Source organism: Penicillium diatomitis, assembly GCF_028827545.1.
Source record: "Penicillium diatomitis strain IBT 30728 chromosome Unknown utg000001l_segment0_segment0, whole genome shotgun sequence".
Taxonomy (NCBI): Eukaryota; Fungi; Ascomycota; class Eurotiomycetes; order Eurotiales; family Aspergillaceae; genus Penicillium; species Penicillium diatomitis.
Genome location: NW_026623173.1, coordinates 832,237 through 855,176, shown reverse-complemented (window position 1 = coordinate 855,176; position 22,940 = coordinate 832,237). Strand labels below are relative to the sequence as shown.

At 51.9% G+C, this 22,940-nt stretch overlaps 8 protein-coding genes across 8 annotated transcripts; 4 read left to right on the top strand and 4 right to left on the bottom strand.

The window, feature by feature from the left end:
- Window positions 1-104: 104 nt before the first annotated feature.
- N7539_000249 (single-stranded DNA-binding protein) lies at window positions 105-711 on the top strand (the record flags this gene model as incomplete). Its single annotated transcript, XM_056929853.1, has 3 exons — window positions 105-394; window positions 501-589; window positions 662-711. The coding sequence occupies 3 exons, from the start codon at window positions 105-107 to the stop codon at window positions 709-711; spliced, it is 429 nt and encodes a 142-aa protein (XP_056794146.1).
- A 520-nt stretch (window positions 712-1,231) lies between these two features.
- On the bottom strand, window positions 1,232-2,756 carry N7539_000248 (pheromone receptor; the record flags this gene model as incomplete). Its single annotated transcript, XM_056929852.1, has 3 exons — window positions 1,232-1,562; window positions 1,622-2,129; window positions 2,198-2,756. 3 exons carry the CDS (start codon window positions 2,754-2,756, stop codon window positions 1,232-1,234), a joined length of 1,398 nt encoding a protein of 465 aa, XP_056794145.1.
- Window positions 2,757-4,246: 1,490 nt separating this feature from the next.
- N7539_000247 (uncharacterized protein) lies at window positions 4,247-5,783 on the top strand (the record flags this gene model as incomplete). Its single annotated transcript, XM_056929851.1, has 2 exons — window positions 4,247-4,659; window positions 4,739-5,783. 2 exons carry the CDS (start codon window positions 4,247-4,249, stop codon window positions 5,781-5,783), a joined length of 1,458 nt encoding a protein of 485 aa, XP_056794144.1.
- Window positions 5,784-6,236: 453 nt separating this feature from the next.
- On the bottom strand, window positions 6,237-9,473 carry N7539_000246 (phosphatase family protein; the record flags this gene model as incomplete). Its single annotated transcript, XM_056929850.1, has 1 exon — window positions 6,237-9,473. The coding sequence occupies one exon, from the start codon at window positions 9,471-9,473 to the stop codon at window positions 6,237-6,239; it is 3,237 nt and encodes a 1,078-aa protein (XP_056794143.1).
- A 798-nt stretch (window positions 9,474-10,271) lies between these two features.
- On the top strand, window positions 10,272-11,621 carry N7539_000245 (Dcp1 family protein; the record flags this gene model as incomplete). The annotated part of the gene is made up of 1 exon (XM_056929849.1): window positions 10,272-11,621. One exon carries the CDS (start codon window positions 10,272-10,274, stop codon window positions 11,619-11,621), a length of 1,350 nt encoding a protein of 449 aa, XP_056794142.1.
- A 296-nt stretch (window positions 11,622-11,917) lies between these two features.
- N7539_000244 (bifunctional triacylglycerol lipase/ester hydrolase) lies at window positions 11,918-13,320 on the bottom strand (the record flags this gene model as incomplete). The annotated part of the gene is made up of 4 exons (XM_056929848.1): window positions 11,918-11,976; window positions 12,053-12,297; window positions 12,389-12,573; window positions 12,685-13,320. The coding sequence occupies 4 exons, from the start codon at window positions 13,318-13,320 to the stop codon at window positions 11,918-11,920; spliced, it is 1,125 nt and encodes a 374-aa protein (XP_056794141.1).
- Window positions 13,321-14,545: 1,225 nt separating this feature from the next.
- N7539_000243 (SMEK family protein) lies at window positions 14,546-17,942 on the bottom strand (the record flags this gene model as incomplete). Its single annotated transcript, XM_056929847.1, has 8 exons — window positions 14,546-15,154; window positions 15,210-15,643; window positions 15,712-15,879; window positions 15,965-16,765; window positions 16,865-17,241; window positions 17,324-17,405; window positions 17,494-17,590; window positions 17,685-17,942. 8 exons carry the CDS (start codon window positions 17,940-17,942, stop codon window positions 14,546-14,548), a joined length of 2,826 nt encoding a protein of 941 aa, XP_056794140.1.
- Window positions 17,943-20,677: 2,735 nt separating this feature from the next.
- Window positions 20,678-22,054, top strand: N7539_000242 (DUF914 domain membrane protein; the record flags this gene model as incomplete). Its single annotated transcript, XM_056929846.1, has 2 exons — window positions 20,678-20,904; window positions 21,013-22,054. The coding sequence occupies 2 exons, from the start codon at window positions 20,678-20,680 to the stop codon at window positions 22,052-22,054; spliced, it is 1,269 nt and encodes a 422-aa protein (XP_056794139.1).
- Between the last annotated feature and the right edge of the window lie 886 nt (window positions 22,055-22,940).

The window sequence follows — 22,940 nt, the reverse complement described above, 5'->3', positions numbered from 1 at the left end:
CGGCTTTTGTACCGAAGTGTAGCAACCATCAGGGAGCAATCAAATAACTTGAAGCTCAACCTAACCACCTGGAGAATCCTGCATCATCTTCATAACAAATCGTCATGTCCGCCTTGACCTCTATGCGCCCAACCCTGGGCCTTGCCCGCACCGCCGCCCAGGCTTCGCGCAACTTCAGCTCCTCCGCTTCGCGCTCCGTTGCCCGCATGATCATCACTGGCCGCCTTGCCAACGAGCCCGAGTTGCAATCCACTGCCTCTGGTCAAGATATCCTCAAGTACACTATCGGCACTTCCTTCGGACCCAAGGATAACCGACAGACGAGTTGGTTCCGTGTGGCGAGCTTCCTTCCCGAGGGAAACCAGCGGGATTACATTATGAGTCTGCCCAAGGGGTACGTATTGAGGGTTTCAGGTCGAGGGATCTGAGATTAGATAGAGTCGGCCATGTTGGGAAATGAGGTCGTAAAGCAAGATATATGACTGACTCTGCCCATGCAGGACTCTTGTCTATCTGGAGGGCGATGCTAGCATGCGCAGCTACGAGGATGCCGATGGCAAGAGACACTCTTCTTTGAACATTGTCCAGCGTACGTCTTTTCCGATGAATCTAAATGATCCTCGCTTTTTGCGATTTTAACTAACGTGCAATATTCCCCTAGGCTCTCTCGAGGTCCTTAGCCGGCCCGCGAACACCTCCGAGGAGCAGTAAATGCCCGCCCTTTTTTGTTCGGAACTCGCGCAACTCCACAACTCCCCCGATCCCTCCTCTGCCGACAGGCGTCGGTTCAAGCCTGATACATCTTAGCGCTTGCTTGAACGGGTCAATGTATACAGGTCGTGCCGTCAGTGTGGAACCGAATCTGGCGCACTGCCCCCCTTGTGTCGAGCATGAATCTCCCCAATCGATCTCGAAATACATTCCTGCTCTCAATTGTGATTTTATTGTACTAGTATACCCTGAATTACACTCTACTTCGATAAAACATCTGCGAAGAAAAAAAGTCCGGCGCCTGTGAAATCTGCTCGGACGGTGCGATTAAAATTTATTATTCGCTAACCTTGCTGCACATCTCGGAGCCTGCCGAGTGCCACAAATGAAGAGAAAGTGTGCGCGAAATACAAAATAGAGACTGGGCTAGTGGCCAATCTCGCTGAAATGAAAAGGCGGGCAGGATGCCGTCCATGCGCCCTTCCACACCGATCTTGGAAGTTGGGGGTGGGGAAAGACATCAAACCTCCACCACGCTGTTCTGGCTGATGACTTGTTTAATCTTGATGCCGTCATTAGGTCCAGAAGAGCATGCAGCATCAAGCTCACAGCTACCGCGACTCTGGCTCGTACTTGCCCACGCACTGGTACAAACCGTCTGGGATGGTTGGGATAGGTCTAGCAAAGTCTCATCATCGCGGCGAGCGTTGTTCTTGGATCGCGACCAGAAGTTTGGCAACCACTGGCGCCGAGAGGTCCCGCGGCCTCGGCGATGGCGCGAGTGGACGCGATTACGGTCCTCAGGCTTGCGGCCGGTGTCAGACTGCGAGGATAAGCTGTGGTCGTGTCCGCTGATTACAATGAGTTAGTCAAAGAGCTCTGCATGACCGATGAGATACAGACAACATACCTTGAATTGGTACCTTTGCCCCAGTAAAATAACAGCTTAGCGCGACTGATAGTCGATCCCACCAGAGTGGTGGAGTTTGAGCCGCTGCCGCTAGAAGTGGAGTCGGTAGGTTGAGCGAACATGGGGAAGCAGTGTCCCAGACCAATGCGCCAGAAGAAATTGTGGTATATGCGCGTCGCATCACGACCGAAGCCGAAGAAGATAAACAGCATGTACCCTGCGGCGATAGGGGTCCAACGGTCGAAAAAGACTTGGCCGTAGGTGGGAAATTTCTGGATCACGTACCACTCTGGTCCGTGAATCGCACTCCACGAGTACGCGTGCCAGGGAAGTGAAAGCGTCAGGTCGTAGTAGAGCACATAGATTTCAGTGGGCAGAATAGCCACAAGCATGGTCGAAGCAAGGAAGAAAAGTCGCAAGAAGCCGGATTTGCTCATGCGGCTATTTGCAGAGCGCAGAATCGAACTGAAGTCGCTGCGATACTTGCGCATTCGAATGAGAACAAGACCTGGAAACGAATTAGAGCGTGAGTATGTCAGATGGCAGTCGAGATGGAAACAAGGCAAGGTCACATACAGCCATAATACGCAGCAATCAAGCAAATGATTGGGGGCCACATGTAGGCCAAGACAAAGGTCACCCAGCTCTCGTCGAAGTTGTTCACACAGCCCGAGATGGAAAAGAGCAGGTACCGACTTTTCTGCCAGATGATATGGGTAATCATGGCAAGAGAAGGAATCACGACGCAGAAAACCAGCTCGATAATTCGTTTTCGCCAACGCTGAGTCTGGCTTGGGACGAGCGTGGTGCTCGCCGTGTCCAAGACTACGGCCAGACCACGGAAGATGCCCACCAGAGCACCTGGGAAAGCCACATAGCTTCCAACCATGAGCTTGACCTCTATATCGCATAGTCCGACTCCACTCCACCACGAGTTGATGTCATCTGTAGGCCAGATAAAGGCATTGATAATGTTGAACACATTCAATAGGATTGTCCAACAGATGAGACTGGTGGCGGGCAGGTTGCGGTTCTTTGCATGCAGGATGAGAGGTGTGATGCATACTGTGATTGACAAGATGGAGAGTAATGGCACGACTGTGGCCATTGGGTAGCGAATGTAGGATTCCTCCATGGTGACAAGGATGCCGGGTCTGGTTGGATTTTGAACTGGAAGTCCGGTTCTCCAGAAGGTAGTCAATTGACTCAAATCCTTTCGACAGGAACAGATGAGGTCTTGTGGTTTCCTTTTGTATGTCAAGATTCGAAGACCAGAGGGCTGTTCAAGAGGAAACCACTTGCACAGCTTAAGAATGTAACAGCGCGTAGGCAACGCTGGGGCATCCTCGTTGCTCAGGAAGAGCAAGCAGCCTGGACCAACATGCTAATCTTGGTGAGACTGAGATGGTCTCATGGAACGTCTCAATCTAATCTCAGAGGTAGCCTAGATCAAGACATCTTCGGACTGAAGCGAGGCATATACGAAGCTATCATTCCGATGAGCGACAGGCCGGCGCTGATGCTAGGCTCCAGGAGGGGATTCCGTGCTGGGAAATCCACGACAGTAGAAAAACATGGCCAGTAATGAGACATGTTTGATGTAAAGCTAGTATAAACAGGCAGCAGGCGATCAAAGCAGTTTCGTGATGAGCGACCACCGTTTTTCTTGCTGGAACTGGACGTTTGGTGAGGATGAGATATTACCCTTTTGGGGGTTGAATAGGGCCAGTCCGGGTGGGGCTATTCGGGCCCAGCAGACCAATAAGAGCCCTCAGACGGGACCCAGATCTCAGATGGATCGACATGCCAACTGCTGCATGTCTTTGCGCTTCAGCCGTCTGCCATCGTGTTGATTTGATGCGCGCTGATTAGGAGCGAGCTTGTTCCGCCTGCTACGATCACATCAGGGGCCTCGACCTGGAGCTCAGTGAATCTATTCGAGTTTCTTGTGGAAAGTCCACGAGCTTCGGGCGACGCGGGTTGTGCATCTGTGCTTGCTCCTTGGTGTTTGTAGCGAGACTGCGAGAGGTTCCGTGCACTTCATCCGTCAGATTGGGACGAGTGCTACAGAGATGCTTTTCCGCAGAGGCATATCATCAAATTGAAGCGAACCTGCTGATGTGTTTGTCATGCTGCTGAGCATTACATTGACTCCCCATCTACTCTCGTTTTGTCCGGTGGACGGTTCACGCACGATGACGGCTTGCGCCGAGGCACAGGCCGGGAACAAGTCAAATCTTATGTTCGTCGCTAGGACCACGAGTTCGTAAAAACAGGACATTGCATGCTTTTTCGGACAGGTTCAAATCGCAGAAATGCAGCTCTAGATCGGCTCAAATTATTCAAGATGTTCAATCGGTACCAAAGTGATCGGTTTGATCGGCAAGTAGGCACTGAGAGTGTGGAAAATGACAAAAGTCGCCAGTTGGAATTCAGCCGACGTCACCAATTCTCCAAGTCGCGTGACATCTGCCTCCGCACTCATCAAAGAACCACCGATCGACGTCTGCAGAACCTCCGCCTGACAGCAGTTCATCAGAAAAGACTAAAGAGGTCTCGCTGCTTCCCTGGACAATCCACTCGCAACACACACCCCCATAGCTTGCCCTTGGCACTCTGCCCAAGATGGCCGATCCGCCTTCATCGTCTGCTCCCTCAGACTCCGCACCGCCGCCCCGCAATACCCCAACTCACAACTCCCTTCGTCGCCGAGGCCTCTCGGCGCGCGCCACGACCCTGTTGGAAGAACCTTCCAACGAATGGCCCCAACGTCGCAATTCAACTCTCTCCGACTCTTTATCTGAAGCGCGGCACTCCATTCGATCCTCCACAGATAATCTGTTTCTTCCCCGGGTTGCGCATGATCGGGAAGAGCCAGAGTCAACGGAGGAGTCCCACTGGCACTCGGCGCCGCTAGTGCTAGCGCTACTGCCGGCTATCGCGGGAGTCTTTTTCCAAGGTGGAAGCTCGTTCGTGACGGACGTGACTCTGATCTTGCTGGCAGGCATCTTCCTCAATTGGTCTGTGAGACTGCCATGGTATGTTTCAAGTTGGGTGATCTTATCCCGAGTGCACTTCTGTACACGTGGTGGTCTGCTGACACAAGATCTGCATCAGGGACTGGTACCGATCAGCACAAGGAATACAAAGGGATCAGGACGGACTAGGACCGGTCGAAGAAGAAATCCCAGACCCGGATGAGAATGAAGCAGAGGCCCGTGAATCACGGGCGGGCCAAGGTCACGAAAGACATGTGCAATCCGCGGCAGAACTAAAAGCCATCAAAGAGCTCCAAATCCATGAACTAGTCGCCCTCGGCGCTTGCTTTGTGTGTCCAATTGTGGGCACATGGCTTCTGCACGCCATTCGGTCGAGTCTGTCACGACCTTCGGAGGGACTTGTATCGAACTACAATCTCACCATCTTCCTGCTCGCATCGGAGATTCGACCGTTTGCCCATCTCCTCAAGCTTGGCCAGGCGCGCACCCTCCACCTTCAGCGAGTGGTAGCTTCAACACACGAAAAGGAAGTCAGTTCAGCGACATTCCAGGATCTCACTAAACGCCTAGATGAGCTCGAAGCTCACGTCGCCGAGGCTGCCGCTGCCCGACTCAATGCAAAGTCCCCAACAAAGGCCGAAGTGACACCCGATCTGATTGCGCAAATGGTCTTGGAAGCACGCCATGCACTGGGCCCTGACATCGATGCCCTCAATCGAGCTGTGCGTCGGTATGAGAAGCGGACCACCCTCACGGCCCTGCAAACCGACACGCGCTTCCAGGAACTAGAGGCGCAGACCCGCGATGCCATAGCACTGGCCGCTGCGGCTCAGCGCGCCAATTCCCATCGACGCCAGAGCTATGCCTTTACTCTTGTGGACTGGGCTTGTGCATGCATTGTGGTCCCCGCGCAACTAGCCATATCTATATGTCAGATTCCAGGCCGCATTACGCATCGCTGTATACAAGCAGCTCAGCAAATGTTTGGGTCGCGGCGCACGATTCCTTCCTCGCGATCAACGTACAAGTCTAAGGGCAAGACGACACCCGGACCATCGTATGGTAGACAGACAATGCCGGCAAAGTCAACGGGTGTGCCGTCGTCGAAAAATTCACCGTTGCAGCAGCAGACATTTGAATCTGCTTGGGGTGCTGCACGCTAGAACATCATTGGTGACCAGTCATGGCCATAGTCAACGCATTGCGACGACCTGGGACTTGACTCTAAATACAGCACACTGAGCACAGTCACCGGCGTCTTTCACCTTCGCCGGCAAGGTTCGAAGTGTTTCAGGTGTAAATGTGAACATCAAAATGTCAAGATAAAAGACAGTAGCCTGGAGGAAGTCTCTGACCTGTATAGTTCCCCCAGAACTTCTGTATTGGTGGGGAAATTCCGATTTAGCACCGTCATGATACTCTGCATAGCACATTCAAAATATACAACGGTCTATATCCCATCTCTCTTCAACCGAACCCCACAAACACAGTCGCCTGCCCACGGGACTTGTAGCGGCCAACCTCACGTGAATCTAAATACTATGCTAAAGAAGCAGCTACCAACACCGGCAACACGATTGAATATGTACGTGAAAGAAGGAGGAATTGTAAAAGGGTCATCGCCCGCCTGATGGGCCTCGCTCATCGACACCGACCATCTTTAAGAATGGCTCGATGATGCTTCTCTTGCGCTCGTCTGAAGCGCGTCGATCCTTATCTCTTGCAGGAAGAGGAACGTCCGATGATATCAAGGCTCTCGAGAATACTTCAGCTAGCGCTGTCTCCACGGCCTCACGACGTGATGCTGCTTCGGCTACAGCGGTAGATTCGGGGTCCGCATCTACAAAGCGAGATTTGCGCCTCAAGCTTCCTCCCGAGACGAGGGCCTTCGCTGTGGCCGAAGAAGCCTGAATGCCAAATGGCGAACTTGAGTGCGATGACGATCGCTGACGTGAATCCCGAGACGAAGCGCTGGTTGGCGTGGATTCCTCACTTGATGTTTTGGTCCTCCGAAGGGATGCATGTGACCGCGCAGCCGATGGAACAGGTGCAATTTCATTAGCGAGACGCGCCAGCATGAAAGTGACAAATGTGAAGGAGACGCTGTGCGCAGGAGAATAAGCTAAGCTCTCAAGAACCCATGCTTGTGTCTCCTCCCATGACAAGGATGGCGCTTTGGATCTCTCGCGAGAGATGATTTGTTGTTCCATTTTATGCCACACGCTTGCTGTGACGACGCCGTCGCTAATTGAATTAAGGAAAGATAAAAGAGTCTCTGCCATGACCTCAAGCCGGTGTAAAGACGAAATTTCGGGAGTGAAGGCACTCGAAAAGGACTCATTGGTGTCGAGTGATTCTCGAACAGAAGTAAGAAGGGACGCGCGAGTGTGAGGATCTGTAAGAGTCCATGTCTCTGGCTGGAAGGGCCACGCGAAACCAGCTGGCTCCTTGCTCCATGGCGGCTGTTCTTCCTCTGATTCACCTTTCATCATGCTCCATTCTGCCACGGCACGCTCTGCCAAGTCTGAAATACATTCCGTCAGTCGGAAAAGCTCACGTGGAGCCGAAAGTCGAACTTCTTCGGTTTCTTTGTCGTTCCGTATCTCACTGTCGCGTAATTGGCTTCTAGCACCCTGCTCAGGCATACGGGTTAATTCCTCTATACTGCATCCGAAGCAAGTCGGCATCCATTTGCCGCAGACTGAGATGAAGTGATCCCGTCCACTGTCCACGTGGAGAACGAGAATCTCCTCAAGTTTTGCTTTGTGCTTGTTCAGTTGACGAACATGTTCAATACTGCGAACATGTGCAGTGACATCAATATGAGCCACTTCTCCGGGATGCAAAGTATGGGAATTGTGGGGATTTGATGACACCCCCAGACTTGGCTCAGCGTCGGTAGAATGATGAATATGAACGTCCAACCAACTTGCAGAATCATCTGAGTTGTTATCGTGTCCAACCTGCTCGGCAAATGAGAATTTGGCAGGAGCACCGCTGGTATTCGCCACGGTTAGACTTCGATGAACCGGAACGTCATATTTGACTTCGCCAAAAGAGACCATATTGGGGTCGTGCTTTGATCCTTTCTCATCAATGTGGGTGTCCACAACAACCGTCAACCCTGGTCGTGCCTCGTTCTCGGCCTTGTCTAGCTCACGGACAACCTCTTGATGCACGTTTGCCTTGAGTCTTGAATCAACCGCATCGAAGGTCAGCGTGAAATTGGCACTCAGAGGCTTGTGATCGGATGAAAGGATGCCCTGATATGAGCCGTAATGATGCTGATGAATTGGATCCGGCTCTGACTCTTCTTGCATGGGCGACGTTGTGTTATCTCCTGCGCTATCAGCATCGGACTCATAACCATCGCCGTCCACAGAGCCGTCGACCTCTGGATCATAGTCAAACAAGACATTATAGTCTGCAACTGCTTTGTCCAAGCCCCGATCTTGCATCTCCTTGTCGCGTTTCCGCGCGTCTTCGGCCTCACGATTCATCCGCTCATGCTTGTTGATGTCTTGCTGTGTGCGGAAGAGAATACGATCACACCAGCTGGGGCCACGATGTTTCTCGCTTGAATCGAACCTGGCCACACTTCCCACGTCATATTTATAGGTCGGCAAAAAAGTAATCTCACCCTCCCGCCAGCCCTTGTGAAAAGCGGTTCCCTTCCTCTGTTGCGTACGTAATTGATCATGTGTCATGAGGGATGAGATAGTGGTCTGAAGCGATGCGGGGTCATTGTGAGGATCAATGTCCTCATCAGCTACTGGGTCTGGATTTTCATCTTCCCCGGCGACCGATGAGGGTGAAGATTGTGAATCGGCAGCTGAATCAGAGGCATGTGAATTCCGGCGGCTGTTTGACCTGGAAAGCTTGCTCTGTAAAGCAGAGTCGTATGCGTTTTCTGCATGACGAGCCAAAACTTGCCGCACGTCGTCCCCTGGAATATCATCAAGTCGATAATTCAAGTCACCAAACCAGAACGCAAAGTCCTCCTCGCCAATGTTCTCGCTTTGACGCTCCTTTTGTCCATCCTCTGATTCAACGAGCTCGAATTTTGTGCGCTGGATGATCTGTGCAGCATCCCAATTGCGTCTCTCAAGACTGCCTTTGTCTGATCCTGCAGCAAGATGGCAATTGACAAAGACCAAACGAGTGGTTTCCCCAATGACTATTCGAGTTGCAACGGCACCTTTGTTGCCCATGTATCCCATCAGCCCTGTGCCAACCGAGGTACTGCTGACGGACGATATGCTATCGCGTATTTCAGGCGATGTGTATATCGTGAGATACAAGCCTAGAAGCTGAACTTCGGACACTAACTCATATCCGGCTGGTAACGCTTGGCGCACAGCTTCCTTCCACCGTCTTGCAGGCCCTTGATCGGTATACGGCCGCAGGGCTTCGGCGGGAGAAGAGATATCGACAATTTCTTGAAGGCCAAGGACATATAGATCGACTGCTTCTGGACCGGGCTCAGAGGCTGTCTTGGTACCTTCGCTGCCTTTTTGGTGTTCGCTGTCCAGTTTTGATGTCGACTGGCCCGTGACAATGTGGCCGCGAGATTGAGGGTCTTTGAAGCCGGAGAATGCCTCGCTCGCGCCTTCTCCCTGCACGAACCATCTTCCGATATCGTTCTCGGTGCCTGGGATCGCGGCTACATTCCATGTACCGACTTTCACCGACACAGATTGTCGGCGTATGTAGTCGGCCTTCCTCGACTTCATAGCACGAGTCAGGGACTGCAGATCAAGTCCCGGCTGGCTAATGTCCTCAAATTCTCCGAAAGATTGGTCAGAGGGAAACGCTCCCGGAGGTCGCGTCGCCTGCTGCTCGTCGGTCGACATGGTGCAAGGACCTCACAGATAGAAATTCCCAGGATGATTGAGAGTCGCGCTTGTAGGGCATGCTTCGCAATCTTCAGAACGGCTCGAGCGTAGTGTCTGGTTGAAAGCGCAGGCGCGGCACGATTCTCGACTTTCCACTCGCACGGGGTAGAAATTCATAAAATTGGCGCTTGTCGCCGGGTCATGAATCGAGTGATGACTTGAGTTGGGTATCACTTAGGAAGCCTAAATTTGAAATCAGCATTCGTGTAAACGTCTCTTTCGAATCGGCAATTGGTAGTACAATACCGCAGCATTGACTGAAGCGGAAATACACGAAGGGCCAACTCACTGCAGTATATAATGTCTAAAATACGTAGACTTTTTTGCCGATTACCTCGGTCGCCTTTCTGTGCGTGGGCTGAGGATGCAATGGCCGCAGTGTTGCCCGCAGCCCGCATAGAGGGAGCAGTGGAGATGCGAGCGCAGGAGGGGAGTTTAAGCTCGGCGGGTCACTCGGTCCGATGACGATATGCCCGCGGGCTGCTACGGCTACAAATAGCGGTCACTGTGGGAATACGAAAGAGGTAGTACCTTGGAACTAAGCCTTTTCATCCAGGTTGGGCGACAACCTCGACTTACATGAATGCATTTAGGTTGGCTAATTGAAGTATTCAAGAGACAATGAAAAATGAAACAGTATTGATTCAAGTCAAGCTCTGTATCAAGACATCTTGCTCAAACCGTTCTTTGAGAAGTACATCCCTCAAAGATAATTTTCACGTTTGAACATCAATCGGATACAACAGTACTACTACCATGCGCCGTATGCGGCAAATGCCCTACTTTACCAATGCGACCGCTATCAGCCGCCGATACGTTATCAGCGCAATCGACATGCCGCTTTTCTGTGGCAGGGAGCCGCGCTTTAAGTTGGGCACGAGCTCGCTCAGAAGTCTCCTACACACAAGTCTTGTTATAAATTCTCCCATCAACCCGCATGCCCTCCAACTTACAAACATGGCTACTATAAACGCCCACAAGCCCCGACGCACAAATAACTACAGCCAATCCGGCAGCACTACCTATCCCGCCAACAACCAGCTGACTGACTATGAATCAGACGCCGCGTACTTCTCCGATCTACAACAGCCACAACAGCAACATCAACAGCTCATGCAGCAACAAGACCCAGAACATCAGTCGCCACCTCCTCCAACCCGAACCAACGAAGAGATCAACCTCTCTGTCCTGCGCCGGCATCACTCCGACATCATTGCCATCCTCTCGCTTGCCCAGTATGCCGTTGTATACCTCTTCAATCCCACGTCGCGTCAGTGGGAGAAAACCGGGGTAGAGGGTACCCTCTTCGTTTGCCAAATGACACAGGGTAGTCTCGGGGAGGATCGATACACAGCGTTTGTCCTGAACAGACGTGGATTGAATAACTTTAATCTACAGTTGACGGATGCCGAGAACGTGGAATTGACGGAGGAATATGTGATTCTCAAAGCGGATGAGAATGCCGCAGGTGAGATGACAGAGACGGGACGAGGAAGCGGTGGCAGCGCACCTGGGCTACGCATCTACGGAATCTGGATCTACTCAGAGCCTCCGCCAAATTCAACTGCGCAAGCACGTACAGTCAACGCAGAAAAGATTCGTGAATGCGCAGCTCACGCGGGACAAAGCTTGAAAACGGCGCAAGAGCGCCTGGAGGCGATTCAGCAAAATGGACTCCATGCCGCAGCCCTGCTGGCGGAAAATCAAGTTGCGCCGTTGGAGGAAGTTCAGGCGAGCGTGGCTATGGGACGTCAAGTCTCGCTCAAGGATTTGTTTGGGCAACAGCGTGCACAAGATGATGGGTGGAGTGTCAGGGCACATCATGAACCGCAGGCCCAGCCCCTGCCGCACCAGCAGCAGCAATTTCAATCGCAAGTAGCGCCGCAGCAGCGACAACAACAGTATCAAGAGCCTGTTCCGCCACAGCAGCATTCGTCTCAATTTTATCACAACGCACCAGGATACTCGGTGGTGCCTCACCAACCACAGCAGACTTACCAAACTCCGCCTCCGCTACCATCAGCAGGTCAACCAGGGGATGTGCTCGGTGATCTCTTCCGACGTGCGGGTTTTGCATACCAGGCCCACGACGGGCAAGTGAATTGAGCTGAGAAAACGCGGGCATCGGTTGGAGAGCTACTTTGATGCAGAGGTTATCTCTTTTGAAAGTGGCGATTATTATCCATTCTGCCCTTCCGGCATAACTCGCTAGTCTCCCATGGCGAACTTCTGCCTTCCAAGGAAACAATCCGATACAGTCAAGGCGCCTTTCAAAATCTCGCACCTCTTTTCGTCTGCCTCCTATTGCTCACCCTGTGCCATCGCAATGATGAAGAGCTGGCAAGATCCAAACATTCGTAACACGCAATCACAGTGCATGGCTAACCTCGCAACCCTGTTCGTCAACTTGCAATTTCCCGTATCATAGCCGCAACTTTGCGAGCCATCACATCAGAGTGTTCTAAGACACGACTGTTAATCCATGACCGAAGTCATTAAGCGTCAAACTTGTATTCTGAAGAAGAATCCAAACTTACTCAAACAAAAAGCATGAGGCAACCCATCTTCGCACACAATCATCTGGGGGCCCAATCCATCCTCTCGCTTCGTGGAGCTCCTCATGGCGATGATTTCCTTTCTGGTCTTTTCCGCAACCCAATGGTCATTCCGACCAAAGTAAAAGTAGAGCCTACTGACAGGGTCTTGGGTCTGCGCCACGCCCCAGGTATCATCTGTCCATTTGTCGGATGTGATGGTTCGCATCTCATCGGCTGCCATGTGTCTGTATGGGGGAGGAGAGTCAGTCAGAGCCTTGGATGAGATAGTTACTGCAGATATGAGCACAAATACGCGAAGTACCATGCAAGACTTACAGTGCTTGTCGTACTCCCTGACTACTTTTCAGGAATGAAGTTGTCGTCTCGAGTGCATGGGTCGGGGGATCTCTCATGACCAGCTTGATCACTGATTTCAAAGCACTCATAGACAGAATGGAGGTCAAAATGCCAGCTATAAAGCTGACTACCATTGCGAAATGAGGAATGAGAGACAGGAGAGTCTAGCATTTTCCGCAGGTCTTGAGATTAGTTACCGACTCAGAGCATTCTTAGAGCGAGGGGAGAATTCATATCTGGAGCTGCGAAAGTGAGGTACATGAAAGTAGACGAACCGTTAATTTTTGCCCCGATGGCGAATGCGCAATATCCTTCACCGTAGGAAACAGCATCACACCTCCGATAATGTCAAAACCCTCATCGTAAACACCTCTTTCACCACTTTTAACGGACTCGCTGGTTGCTTCGCGGTGTCGGCGCAGGACTTCCATCGCGATGTAAGCGCCCACGGAATGACCGATGAGTATGACTCTGCGCTTTCTGGGAGAGCTGCAGGATTCGTTGTCCAGAGAGTGCGTTGAACTTGAAGCGGCATTGTGGCCCATCAGTGCATTGAGTGAATCATGAACAAAGCAGATTTGATCCTCGAGGTCGTATAGTCTCGTCTGCGAATCGCCGGGGCTTGCACGTCTGTCCCCATGTTCAAATCTCTTCTCATCCGAGTCGATTACAAATCCGCCGAGACTGCGCCCATAGATCTGAAAAGCTTCATCTGATCCCTTGCATGCCTGAACTGTTGCAGGCCGATCTTGAGACGGGCCATTCTTTAGATTCTCGGCCAGCAGAGACAAGAATGGGTGGTAGTACCCAATTAGCCCAGGATTGCCGGTGATGAAGAAGATGGTAGTGGTCGTATCTTCTCGAGTGGCCGTGTACGTACAAAAAGTACTAGATGTCACTTTGGGATCCATGGCCTTTGAATACACACCACCCAGTAGTGTGCAAATTGCGCACTGCAGATTAAATGCGATTCTATCCAGACGTCGCGAAGAGTGGAACAAAGCTCTTCGGCCTCGGCCCCCGCGGAGCAAGACCGTGCGTGGGCAAGAGAAGCTCTGATCTGAACGGGACCGACAGCGGGTCCTAGACCTGACTTCGTAATTAGCTCGTTCCTAGTCCTACTCCAAGCTCTCTTAAAGGACGCTATCAAAGCACGGTGTATTAGTGGAATACTGCCATTTTGAAGTCCTCAACTTCCTGAGCCGTCCGGTCCGTAGCTGACTATATCGTACATGGGGTTAGGTGGCAGTAGAAGACAATGGTGTTTGTCCCTAGCCAAAGCGAAGTGGCAAGCTTGTCCGAAACTACCACCGAGTGTTGTGACTTGTTCACAAAGCTGGGAGTAGTCATGCGAAGGACCTACGAGTTGATTCCCCAAACGTTTACGGCCTAGTTCATCGGAATTCAATGCTGGAGAAGCGTCTACAAGGGCCTTTGCGTGGCCGGGCATAATTAACGACAGGCTACCCAATATGCTCGTACGAAGAGGTATAACAGGCACAGTAGGAGATGAAAAGAGAAAGATAGGCAACCACGGCTTCGGCCGCCTCCAATGCATCCAATTGCCATTGACCCAGTATTACGCCGACAGAGCAAGACTCAATGTACACATCTCAATCGTTCGTTCCATGATCGCACCGTCCAAGAGAAACGCAAAAACAAAAACAAGAACAAAAACAAGGAGAGATCAGAAAACCGCGGGAATGAAAGCCATCCCGTAAGCATATGGGTAAGTATTTCACTTGAAATGACGTCAAAGAAGAGAGGCAGAAGAAGGTGAGAGGAGGGAGGATTTCTCGCTAGACGTGATGGACAAGAAGGCATGGTAAGAAGAAGGGAGTAGAAAGCTCGAGAATGGACACTGATTGATGAAGATCCTGCGCTGGCTCGGGTATCTAGCTCGCAAAAATGGCAGGAACAGATATGGAGAGGGAGCTGTCATGGAAGTGTGTTTGTGAGAGTGAGTGAGAGAGAGAGGGAGTGGATGCAGGAGGGGATAGGGGGCCCAGGTGAAATTGAGCATATCGAGCGCATAAGCAGCACGCCAAAGTTCTTTGGGAGACTAGGTGAAGTGGCGCCGCAATGTCTCGTCTTAGGCATGGATGATCAAAAGAAACAAAAAGAGAAGCAAGGAGATCAACTCGTTGTTTCGCTCTTCTGTTCATCCTGGTTCTCCTTTTCGCTACCAGCATCGGGTACCACTTCTTCACAAGGGGCACTATCCGGTGATGCAGACTTGACGGGCCCGATGTTGATTGCGATTCGTTTCGGTGGCGCGCTACTCATCACTGTTCCCATGACACCTTGAGCGCCTGCCTTATCGACCGAACCTATTGATCCAATCGATAGAGTCTTCTTTCGATTCATCACTGTGGATCCAGAGTTGCTACTAAGCGAGCTTCTGCGTTTTGGCCCTGCAGCAAGTTTCACGAGCTCATCCTCGTCCTCTTCCTCGCGGCGGCGCTTCTCGGCAAGTCGCTCTGGAGCAGAAGGCTTCTGTGACGCAGGTGATGAAGGTTCCGATACAGAGCTTGCCTCTGGAGAGGGCGGAACTGCAGTTTCTTCCACCTGTGGGAACGGAGTCTCCATAGACCCAACTGCAGCGGCGGCAGCTTCAGGCTTGGTATCCATGGCGTCCTCATCCTCGTCGTCGTCGGGATAATCAACCAAGGGCTTGACAACCGGTGACGCCGAGCCATTAGCCACAGCAGTCTCTGCGACTGCAGCGCGGCTTTCTTGTGTCCACTATCACACATGTTAGCGAAGGAGAGGAGCCTATTTATCAGTGATAACCACATACCTCGTCCTCGTCGTCAGACGCATTAAAGTATTCTTCTTCAGCAGCATCCATCTCTTTCACACCTTGCCAACGCTGGCCACTTAACGGTAGCCGCTGCGGCGCATTCTCGTCCTGGCTGAACAGTGTCGCATCCGCGTCGGCACCATTGCCTTGCATTTGATCATACCGCAGAATCAGATTTCGGAAGGTATCGACATAGGTGATCTGGTCAAGCTTGTCCCGGTATTTTTCGACCACGTGCAAGATGAACGGCTTGATATTCTCCCGCTTGATGAACTCAAAGAGTTCGAGGCAAGCAGAATTGAGAAGATTGTCGCGCGGCATCGTCTCGCATACAATGTCGAGAATAAGTCCGAAGGTGTTGTTATGTGTCATGAGAGCTTGGTAGAAGGTGTCTTGAAGGCTGATCAGGGTACGGAAGAATTTGAGGGATACTGATGGCAGATGAAGACTTAGTAGATGACACAGGAATGACAGAATCAACCACAAGATCAATGCTTACCCAGCTTGAGGTGTTTTTGCGGGACGGTCAGGAGCTGAGCCACTCGAGGTGCAAGAGACTCGCTGTGAATTACGTTGCGGGTGCGGAACAAGTGTTGTCGGACGAAGAATGTGAGTATATCGACAAGATGCGAGTACAATGTGACCTCTTGAAAGGTGAGCTCATTCACTAGCAAGATGATATTAGCTCTGACCCCAATGATATTCCCTTCTTCGCAACCCGTTCGTTGTCCCAGACCGAAGGAAGAACTCACAAGACATGCGATTGGCGATGTGCTTTAGTGGCTGGAAGAGGCGCTTGGAGGAATCATCAAAGTGCTGCTGAACAAATGCATCGGAGAGGAGGTTGGAGGAGCGCAATTTGAAGAAGTCGGGGCCAGCCCGACCGAGTGATTCTGGCATGGGAATTTGAGGATCTAGCAAGATCTTGATTGCGTCTGCAAGCTGGTTCTTGACGCCCAGATCCGTCTCCGCGTGAAGAAGGTCGATCAGTGTGTCGGTCAGCGGGGTTTTCTTCTCATTGACAGCCTTGAGCATGTATCCACGCATCATCACGGGATCATGATCGAGCAACGCCATAAGGATGTCTATGCCGGTCGTACGCATGGCAGCCTTTGTGTGCTTGACAGCAAAGGCGATCACGGCAAACAAGCCATGGCTGATGAAATTGGCAAACAGCTGGGCCCTCGAAGGAGCTTGGAGGTTTTTCGCAATTGCGGCGCATTGGTGGAGGAACTGAACGGCGTCGTCCTTGCGCTTGTTATCGTTGTATCGTGGATCGAAGACGGAAAATAATTCTCGTAGAAAGGGGGCATTGGATTGGATGTGATTCACAATCTCCATCTGGTTGAAGAAAATGAGCGAATTCAAGACAGAGAAGGTCGGATCGTCGAGAATGCGCGCAAGAACGACATCTTTGAGATACTGCAATCGCCAAGTGCTTCGAATTTTCCTGCGAATCAGCGGATCTTTGATTGGGACCACTTCTTTGTAGCGAGACTGGTCGGCGAGATATTGTCGGTGGTTTGCTTTGTGGGTGGGGAATTCTGGGTCATCTGTTCTCATATGGGTTTGCATCAGCCAACGGGTCTCTCGAATTTAGGTCGTCAGACATGGACGGATTACGACGCGTCGAAGAAGAGGGTAAGCTTTACATTCCAGAGCACCGACGACGCCCAAGATAATTTGGTCGGCAACCACCGTCTCGATGATGGTATTGTCGTTGAGCAAGATCAGCGATTTCATGATGTTGCACAGCCGATGCAAATCGACCAAGCTCTCGAGGTCTTCTGCCATGGTCACCAATGGGACCAGTTTACCAATGTACTCGTCGCGGATGACGAATTTCGAGAGCGCATCGCGGCCGGCTTGCGTCATGCTGGCGGCGCGCACGATTTGCTCAATATCGGCCAGATTGCCCAGCTCCGGAGCCTGCAACTGGATCGGCTGATAATTGTCCAAATCATCGGAGAGAGCGTCATCTGCGGCAGCCACGCTGAGCAACTGTTGTTGCACCGAATGGACAAAATCCCTACAACGATGAACATTGCCCTTCGTCAGCCTCTCCATGCTCTTCAACGCGCGCGCTGCCCAAGTTTCTCCCTCGGTCTTACCAGATCACTGCGCAACCCTCGGCCTCTTGGAAGCTGAGCGCCATATCTGTGCCATCCGATTCGGTCCAGACGATCAACGTCTCTGGCAGTGTAGCCACGTTAGCGTCTCCATCCCCCTTTGCCAGCTCGATGGCATAGTTCGACCGTGGCGAGGCCGTGAAAAGACCAACCTTGCTGCTTTTGATAGCCATCCTCTTTGGTAATCTTGGACTCCAGCAAGACACGGATCGGTTCGTCCTCAGATTCCACGTAGATTCGGGGAATTTCCTGTTCAGTCGCGGAAAGAAACACCCATTAGTCAAATTGGCCATGTCATAAGGAAGCTTGACCATTGCGAAGGACGGCCGTCGGGTTGGCGGACGTCTTCGGGTTGCCGACGGTTCGAACTTTCTGCGCGCCACGCAATCAACAAGTCGCGCGAGCGACTGGTGGGCGCATCGACGAACGAACTGCGCGCGACGGAAAAGGTGATGCAAGGCAGGGAGAGCGCGAGGTTATCACATACTCCGGAGATGTGACCGGTGCAGAAGCCGGTGCCACGATCGAACCAGTCGTTTTGCCGCAGCTCGTAGACCTTGACCCGTTTGCGACCGTCGGGCGGCTGAAGGTCCAGCGCCATGATCGGGCAGGCAACGGAGGACGGCACGTTAGGCCCGAGGGTTGAGAATGGATGCGTCTCCAGACAGATGATCCGTGATCGCGACGATGGGGGAGGGGAAGGGGGTGGGTTGGACGGAATTCGGGGGCTCGTGGGGGGTGGATGGCGGAGGTGTGGCTGGCGGGATTGAGGTGAGTTGTGAAGGGAAAGGGTGGAGATGATGAAAGAGTCTGCGGAGGGGATGACGATCCTCAGTCGAAAAGTGCAGAGAGGAGCACTGGGAGGATCTGGACAGGCGGGCCCACCTTATCACGATTGGAAGAGGGGGCCTTCGGGTCAGGATTCACTGATTCAGATTCAGATTCAGGGCGGACGGGCTAAGCTTAGATTCCGCGGTTCTTACTGTAGGGATGTATTGGGTACCGTGCACAGGATGGTCGAAGGCAGGTCCTCCGAGAGCGTGGGAGAGTCTGGGATCCGCGGCGATCGTGGAGGATTTGAGTTCCCAGTGAAGAAGGTTGACGTGACTTCCGAGCCGATTTCAGGCGTCAAACCATGCACCTGCGAAAAGAAAACTGAAACACGCTCGCGTCTGTTTTTTTCGATTTTGGTGTTCCAGGGACAGGGGATCGGTGGATGCCGGAAGAAACAGGCCTTCCAGACACGCGACCGTAGATCGACGAGACGAAAGCGAGACGAGAGTGATTGAATGGTATCAATGCAGATGGATGTTCTAGAGCCATCAATAGCCAAAGATGATACTGGAGTAACAAGCATTCGAAGAATTTGAAGACTGAAGGTACTACTGGGATCCATCAGCTGCCAAAGATAGACTGAATGGAGGTCTCTTGATTCAGCTACTACTACTACTACTACTACTACTACTACTACTACTGTGATGGTATATTATTCCATGTACAGCCACGCCTACCAACTACCAACCAGCTACTAGTCCCTACCGAGTACCTGGCCTTTGTCAAGGGTCCGTCAGCCATAGCGACCCCAATATACTAGCGACAGCCAAGTGCGCCCGTAATCGTATACTGCGAACATATATCTGGAGCTTCAAGTGACCTACCGCGTAGGTAAGTCTTGAACAGTGGTACCTGTTGAAGATGCTTTAGGCTTTCTGCCGACAGAGCGGAAGAAGCATGGATGAAGATTTCTGCAACTGAAGGGTGCGTGTACTTGTAGTAGACTGACTAGACTCTAGTAGTAAGGTCTATGGGGGGGGGGGGGGGGGGGGCAATAGAAGTCAAGGTCACATGTTGTACGCTGTACGGAGGGACGATAAGAGAGATATCGACACGATATACTTCAGGCGTTCAGGGCGAGCCTGGATAGAATCGACGCATAATGTAGGCACAATCAACGAGACCATAGAGTTCATCACTGAAAACACGTCGGCAGTATGATTCCAAAGCGCCAAAGGCCAAAAACTGAGCTGGAGCGACATACTGGTATGATCGTGTTCTTCAAAATGATTGTCTGGTGAAGAATCTGGGCCGAGGCCAACTCTAAAAGCTTCACTGATCCTTCGGCAAGGCTTCCATTCCTTTTCGTGCATCTGCCGCCGTGACCACGCCCCAGTGGCAGCTTCCGCCGGTTCTGCGGACTGGAATGCCACACCTTCTCACGCCGGGTCCCTGTCCTGGTCCCGGTTCCAGTCCCGTCGCGTGTTGCAGTGGAGTCTGCCAAGTTGCCATCCATGCGACAGTCGAGGTTACGACTGTCGGTCGATCCGAGGTGAATTGAAAGCTGGCCATCAGTATCGGTTGCACTCCGCGACAACATACGTGTCCGTATGGCGGTTAGAATTTGCGATAGTAGGGATGGTATGGTACAGACTACAGTCAGACTATGTAGGTATGTACAACTGTACGGTACTTCGATGGCTATACAGTGTACTCCTGTACTTGGACCAGCATTGCCACTCAGGCGATCCGTGACATGGGCGAGTCAGAAAATCAACAGCACATGTGCTTGTCGGTCTTTGCGCATCGTGCACGGACACAGGTTCCCGTTCTAGTGGGCAAATTTTCGTCAGGCAGTTATTGACAGTCCAACCCAGTGTTCCCACGTCAGTTGAGATCTCAGTCGTCTGCATTTAAGACCATACCAGCAAGTCACAAGCTTTCTGGCCACTTGAAGATCCACGATGTAGCTATTCGACGTCAGGATGTTCCCTCCAAGTCTGGAGTGCTCCAGCTCGAGATTTTCCAACTTGCGCGCTTCACAGAAGAGCCTGGATTCCATCGAGATGGACCCACTTGCCATCAACCTCGGGTCCATATGCATGCTGATTGGATGATGGAAGCCCCCTCATCCACAGCACGGCCGGCTTCTTATCGATAGGAGAATCCCAAAGAGGAAAAGGTTTTCAGACCAGTGCCAGGCTCATGATTTTCTTTTTTATTAATTTTTTTTTTCTCTTTGGCTTTTTCCAGCAGGTTCGAGGTTGGCGTACCGTGCGTGGGCTGAATTGCCTTTTCTTTTCTTTTTGTTTTTAAAACCCTGGTCTAGTGTTTCTGTTCTTTCCTTCCCCTCCTTCCTCTCACCTTTTCAAACATCTGTTGGTGATCGCCTGATAACGAGCGACTTCTGGGAGTTTTGCGCTCGTCGGTGGTTATAAAGCTCCCTCTTAATACCAAGGCGACACTGTCTAGGGTCTACTACCGTCGAGTATTCGTCCCTCGTCCACTACTATAGAGCAGGTGATCCGCTTCGTTGCCTATCTTTTGGTCTCTTCGGAAAACATGTCCGACGCAAAGAACATGGCGCAAAGCCAGAGCTACGCCGCCGACTCGATTGACTCGATTCAGCGGGCATCCTCTGCTCAGCAGAAGGACACTCCGGTTGCCGTGGTGAGCTCGGCCGCCGAAGACGATACCTCGGTGGTGCCGGCGGATAAGGTGGACGAACGCAAGAATGGATTCCTGGCTTATTTCAAAACCAAGGAGTTTTATATCACCTTGGCTCTTGGGTGAGTAACAGAGCCTCATGTGCAGTACCCTGTCGGGCACAAAGCGTACAATGTGACCCGTTTCTATTCCACGTGCTAATCGAAGCGGATTTTGTTTGTATGATATAGACAGCTGCTTGCAATTGCCAACACCTCCACGAGCACGTTCACGACTCTGCTGGGAGAGGAAGGCTGGGCGATTCCCACATTCCAAACCTTGCTCAACTACATCGTCCTCACGTGCATCTTTACGCCCTATACGATATACCGTTATGGATTCAAGGGCTGGCTCCGTGTAATCTATACTGACGGCTGGAAATATATCATTCTCGCATTCTGTGATGTCGAGGGCAACTTCTTCATCGTCTTGGCCTATCAGTACACGACCATGCTGAGTGCGCAGCTCATCAATTTCTGGGCCATCGTCGTGGTCGTGGTTCTCTCCTTCCTGTTCCTCAAGGTCCGCTACCACATTACCCAGATTGCTGGCATCGTCATCTGCATCGGTGGAATGGGTGTGTTGATCGCCTCGGACCACATTACCGGTACCAACGGCGGCAACGTCTCGAGTGGTCACCAGCTGAAGGGAGATCTTTTTGCCCTTCTGGGTGCTTCCTTCTACGGCCTGACCAACACCGCCGAAGAGTACTTTGTCAGCAAGAAGCCCGTCTATGAGGTCCTCGGCCAGCTGTCGCTCTACGGCTGCATCATTGACGGTGTGCAAAGCGCCATCTTTGAACGCAGCAACTACCACACGTCTGTCTGGGATGGCAAAGTGGGCGGCTACCTCACGGGCTTTACGCTCTGTCTCTCCCTGTTCTACTGCCTGGCCCCACTCATGTTCCGACTGTCGTCGGCCGCTTTCTTCAACATTTCTCTGCTCACCATGAATTTCTGGGGTGTCTGCATTGGTATCAAGGTCTTCCACTACAAGATCCACTGGATGTACCCGATTGCATTTGTCCTGATCATTGTCGGTCAGCTGATCTATTACCTGGGTCGGAAAGCCCTGGCCGAGGCTCGCAAGCCCTGGCTGGGTCGGAACCAGGAGAACGGCGTGACGGGCTTGTTCACCGCGAAGCAGAAGATCCAGCATGTCGTGCCCGCCGGTGCTGACCCCCACGAGCACGACCCCGAGCGTCCTCCTGCGGCCAATACCAGCGCTGCCTAGAGGACCCCCTCAGTGATCGGGCATTGTTATTGACCATGGAGGATCCTGGCCAGGGGATCGCGAAGAACCAAAAAAGAAGGAGGAGAAAAGCGGGGAGGATAGTGAGGGAGATGCCAGACATCGAGATGTCTTGCCATCGGCTCGCCTCACAAACGCGTGTCTAATTTCTAATCGTGCTTTAATGTGCTTCACACTACGAAGAGATGATTGAGATGTCTTTTGAGTATTAAACGTTCCCGAATCACGTTTTTTTTTCGTACGTTCCAATCTTTCCATCCCCCCCAAAGCATTAGTTTGATAAAGTAGTCTGTCCTCCTTTTGTGCTACTCAGCTTTTACTCTGGGGGTTTCCCCGTTCTTGTCGGTATCTCACGGGCCTGGGCAGGTACCTCGCTTGACCTGGGTACCTGGGTACCTGATATCGTACCTGCAGAGGAACAGGGGTCCTGTCAACATCGATCCACGTACCACGGCACGCAAGTGCATCAAGTCTTGCTAGTTCGACCCTCAACCCATCCAACTTCCGACCTACACAGCATCCTCTGGACGAAGATGTCCGATCAGCACGGGAATGCACAGAACTGGGCGTATTTTGTTTTGAGAAAACAAAAACAATAAATAAGTAAAGCGGAAGTCTTATGACGCTCAGAGCCAGCAAAGCCAGCCAAGACCTCCCCATGCGAGCCCTCAGACATTTTGACCCATGATTTTTTCCCCCAAGCCGATCAGGATATACGCCCAAGTCCACACAAACCCGAGACTGCACAATTTTGAAAGAATAAAATGAAACAAAACCCCCCCGTAGCCCAAATTTCCAGAGATCCAAAACCCCAACAAGAAAGAAGACGTGAATAAATCGAGACAAAGCTTCTTGAACGATCCCAGAA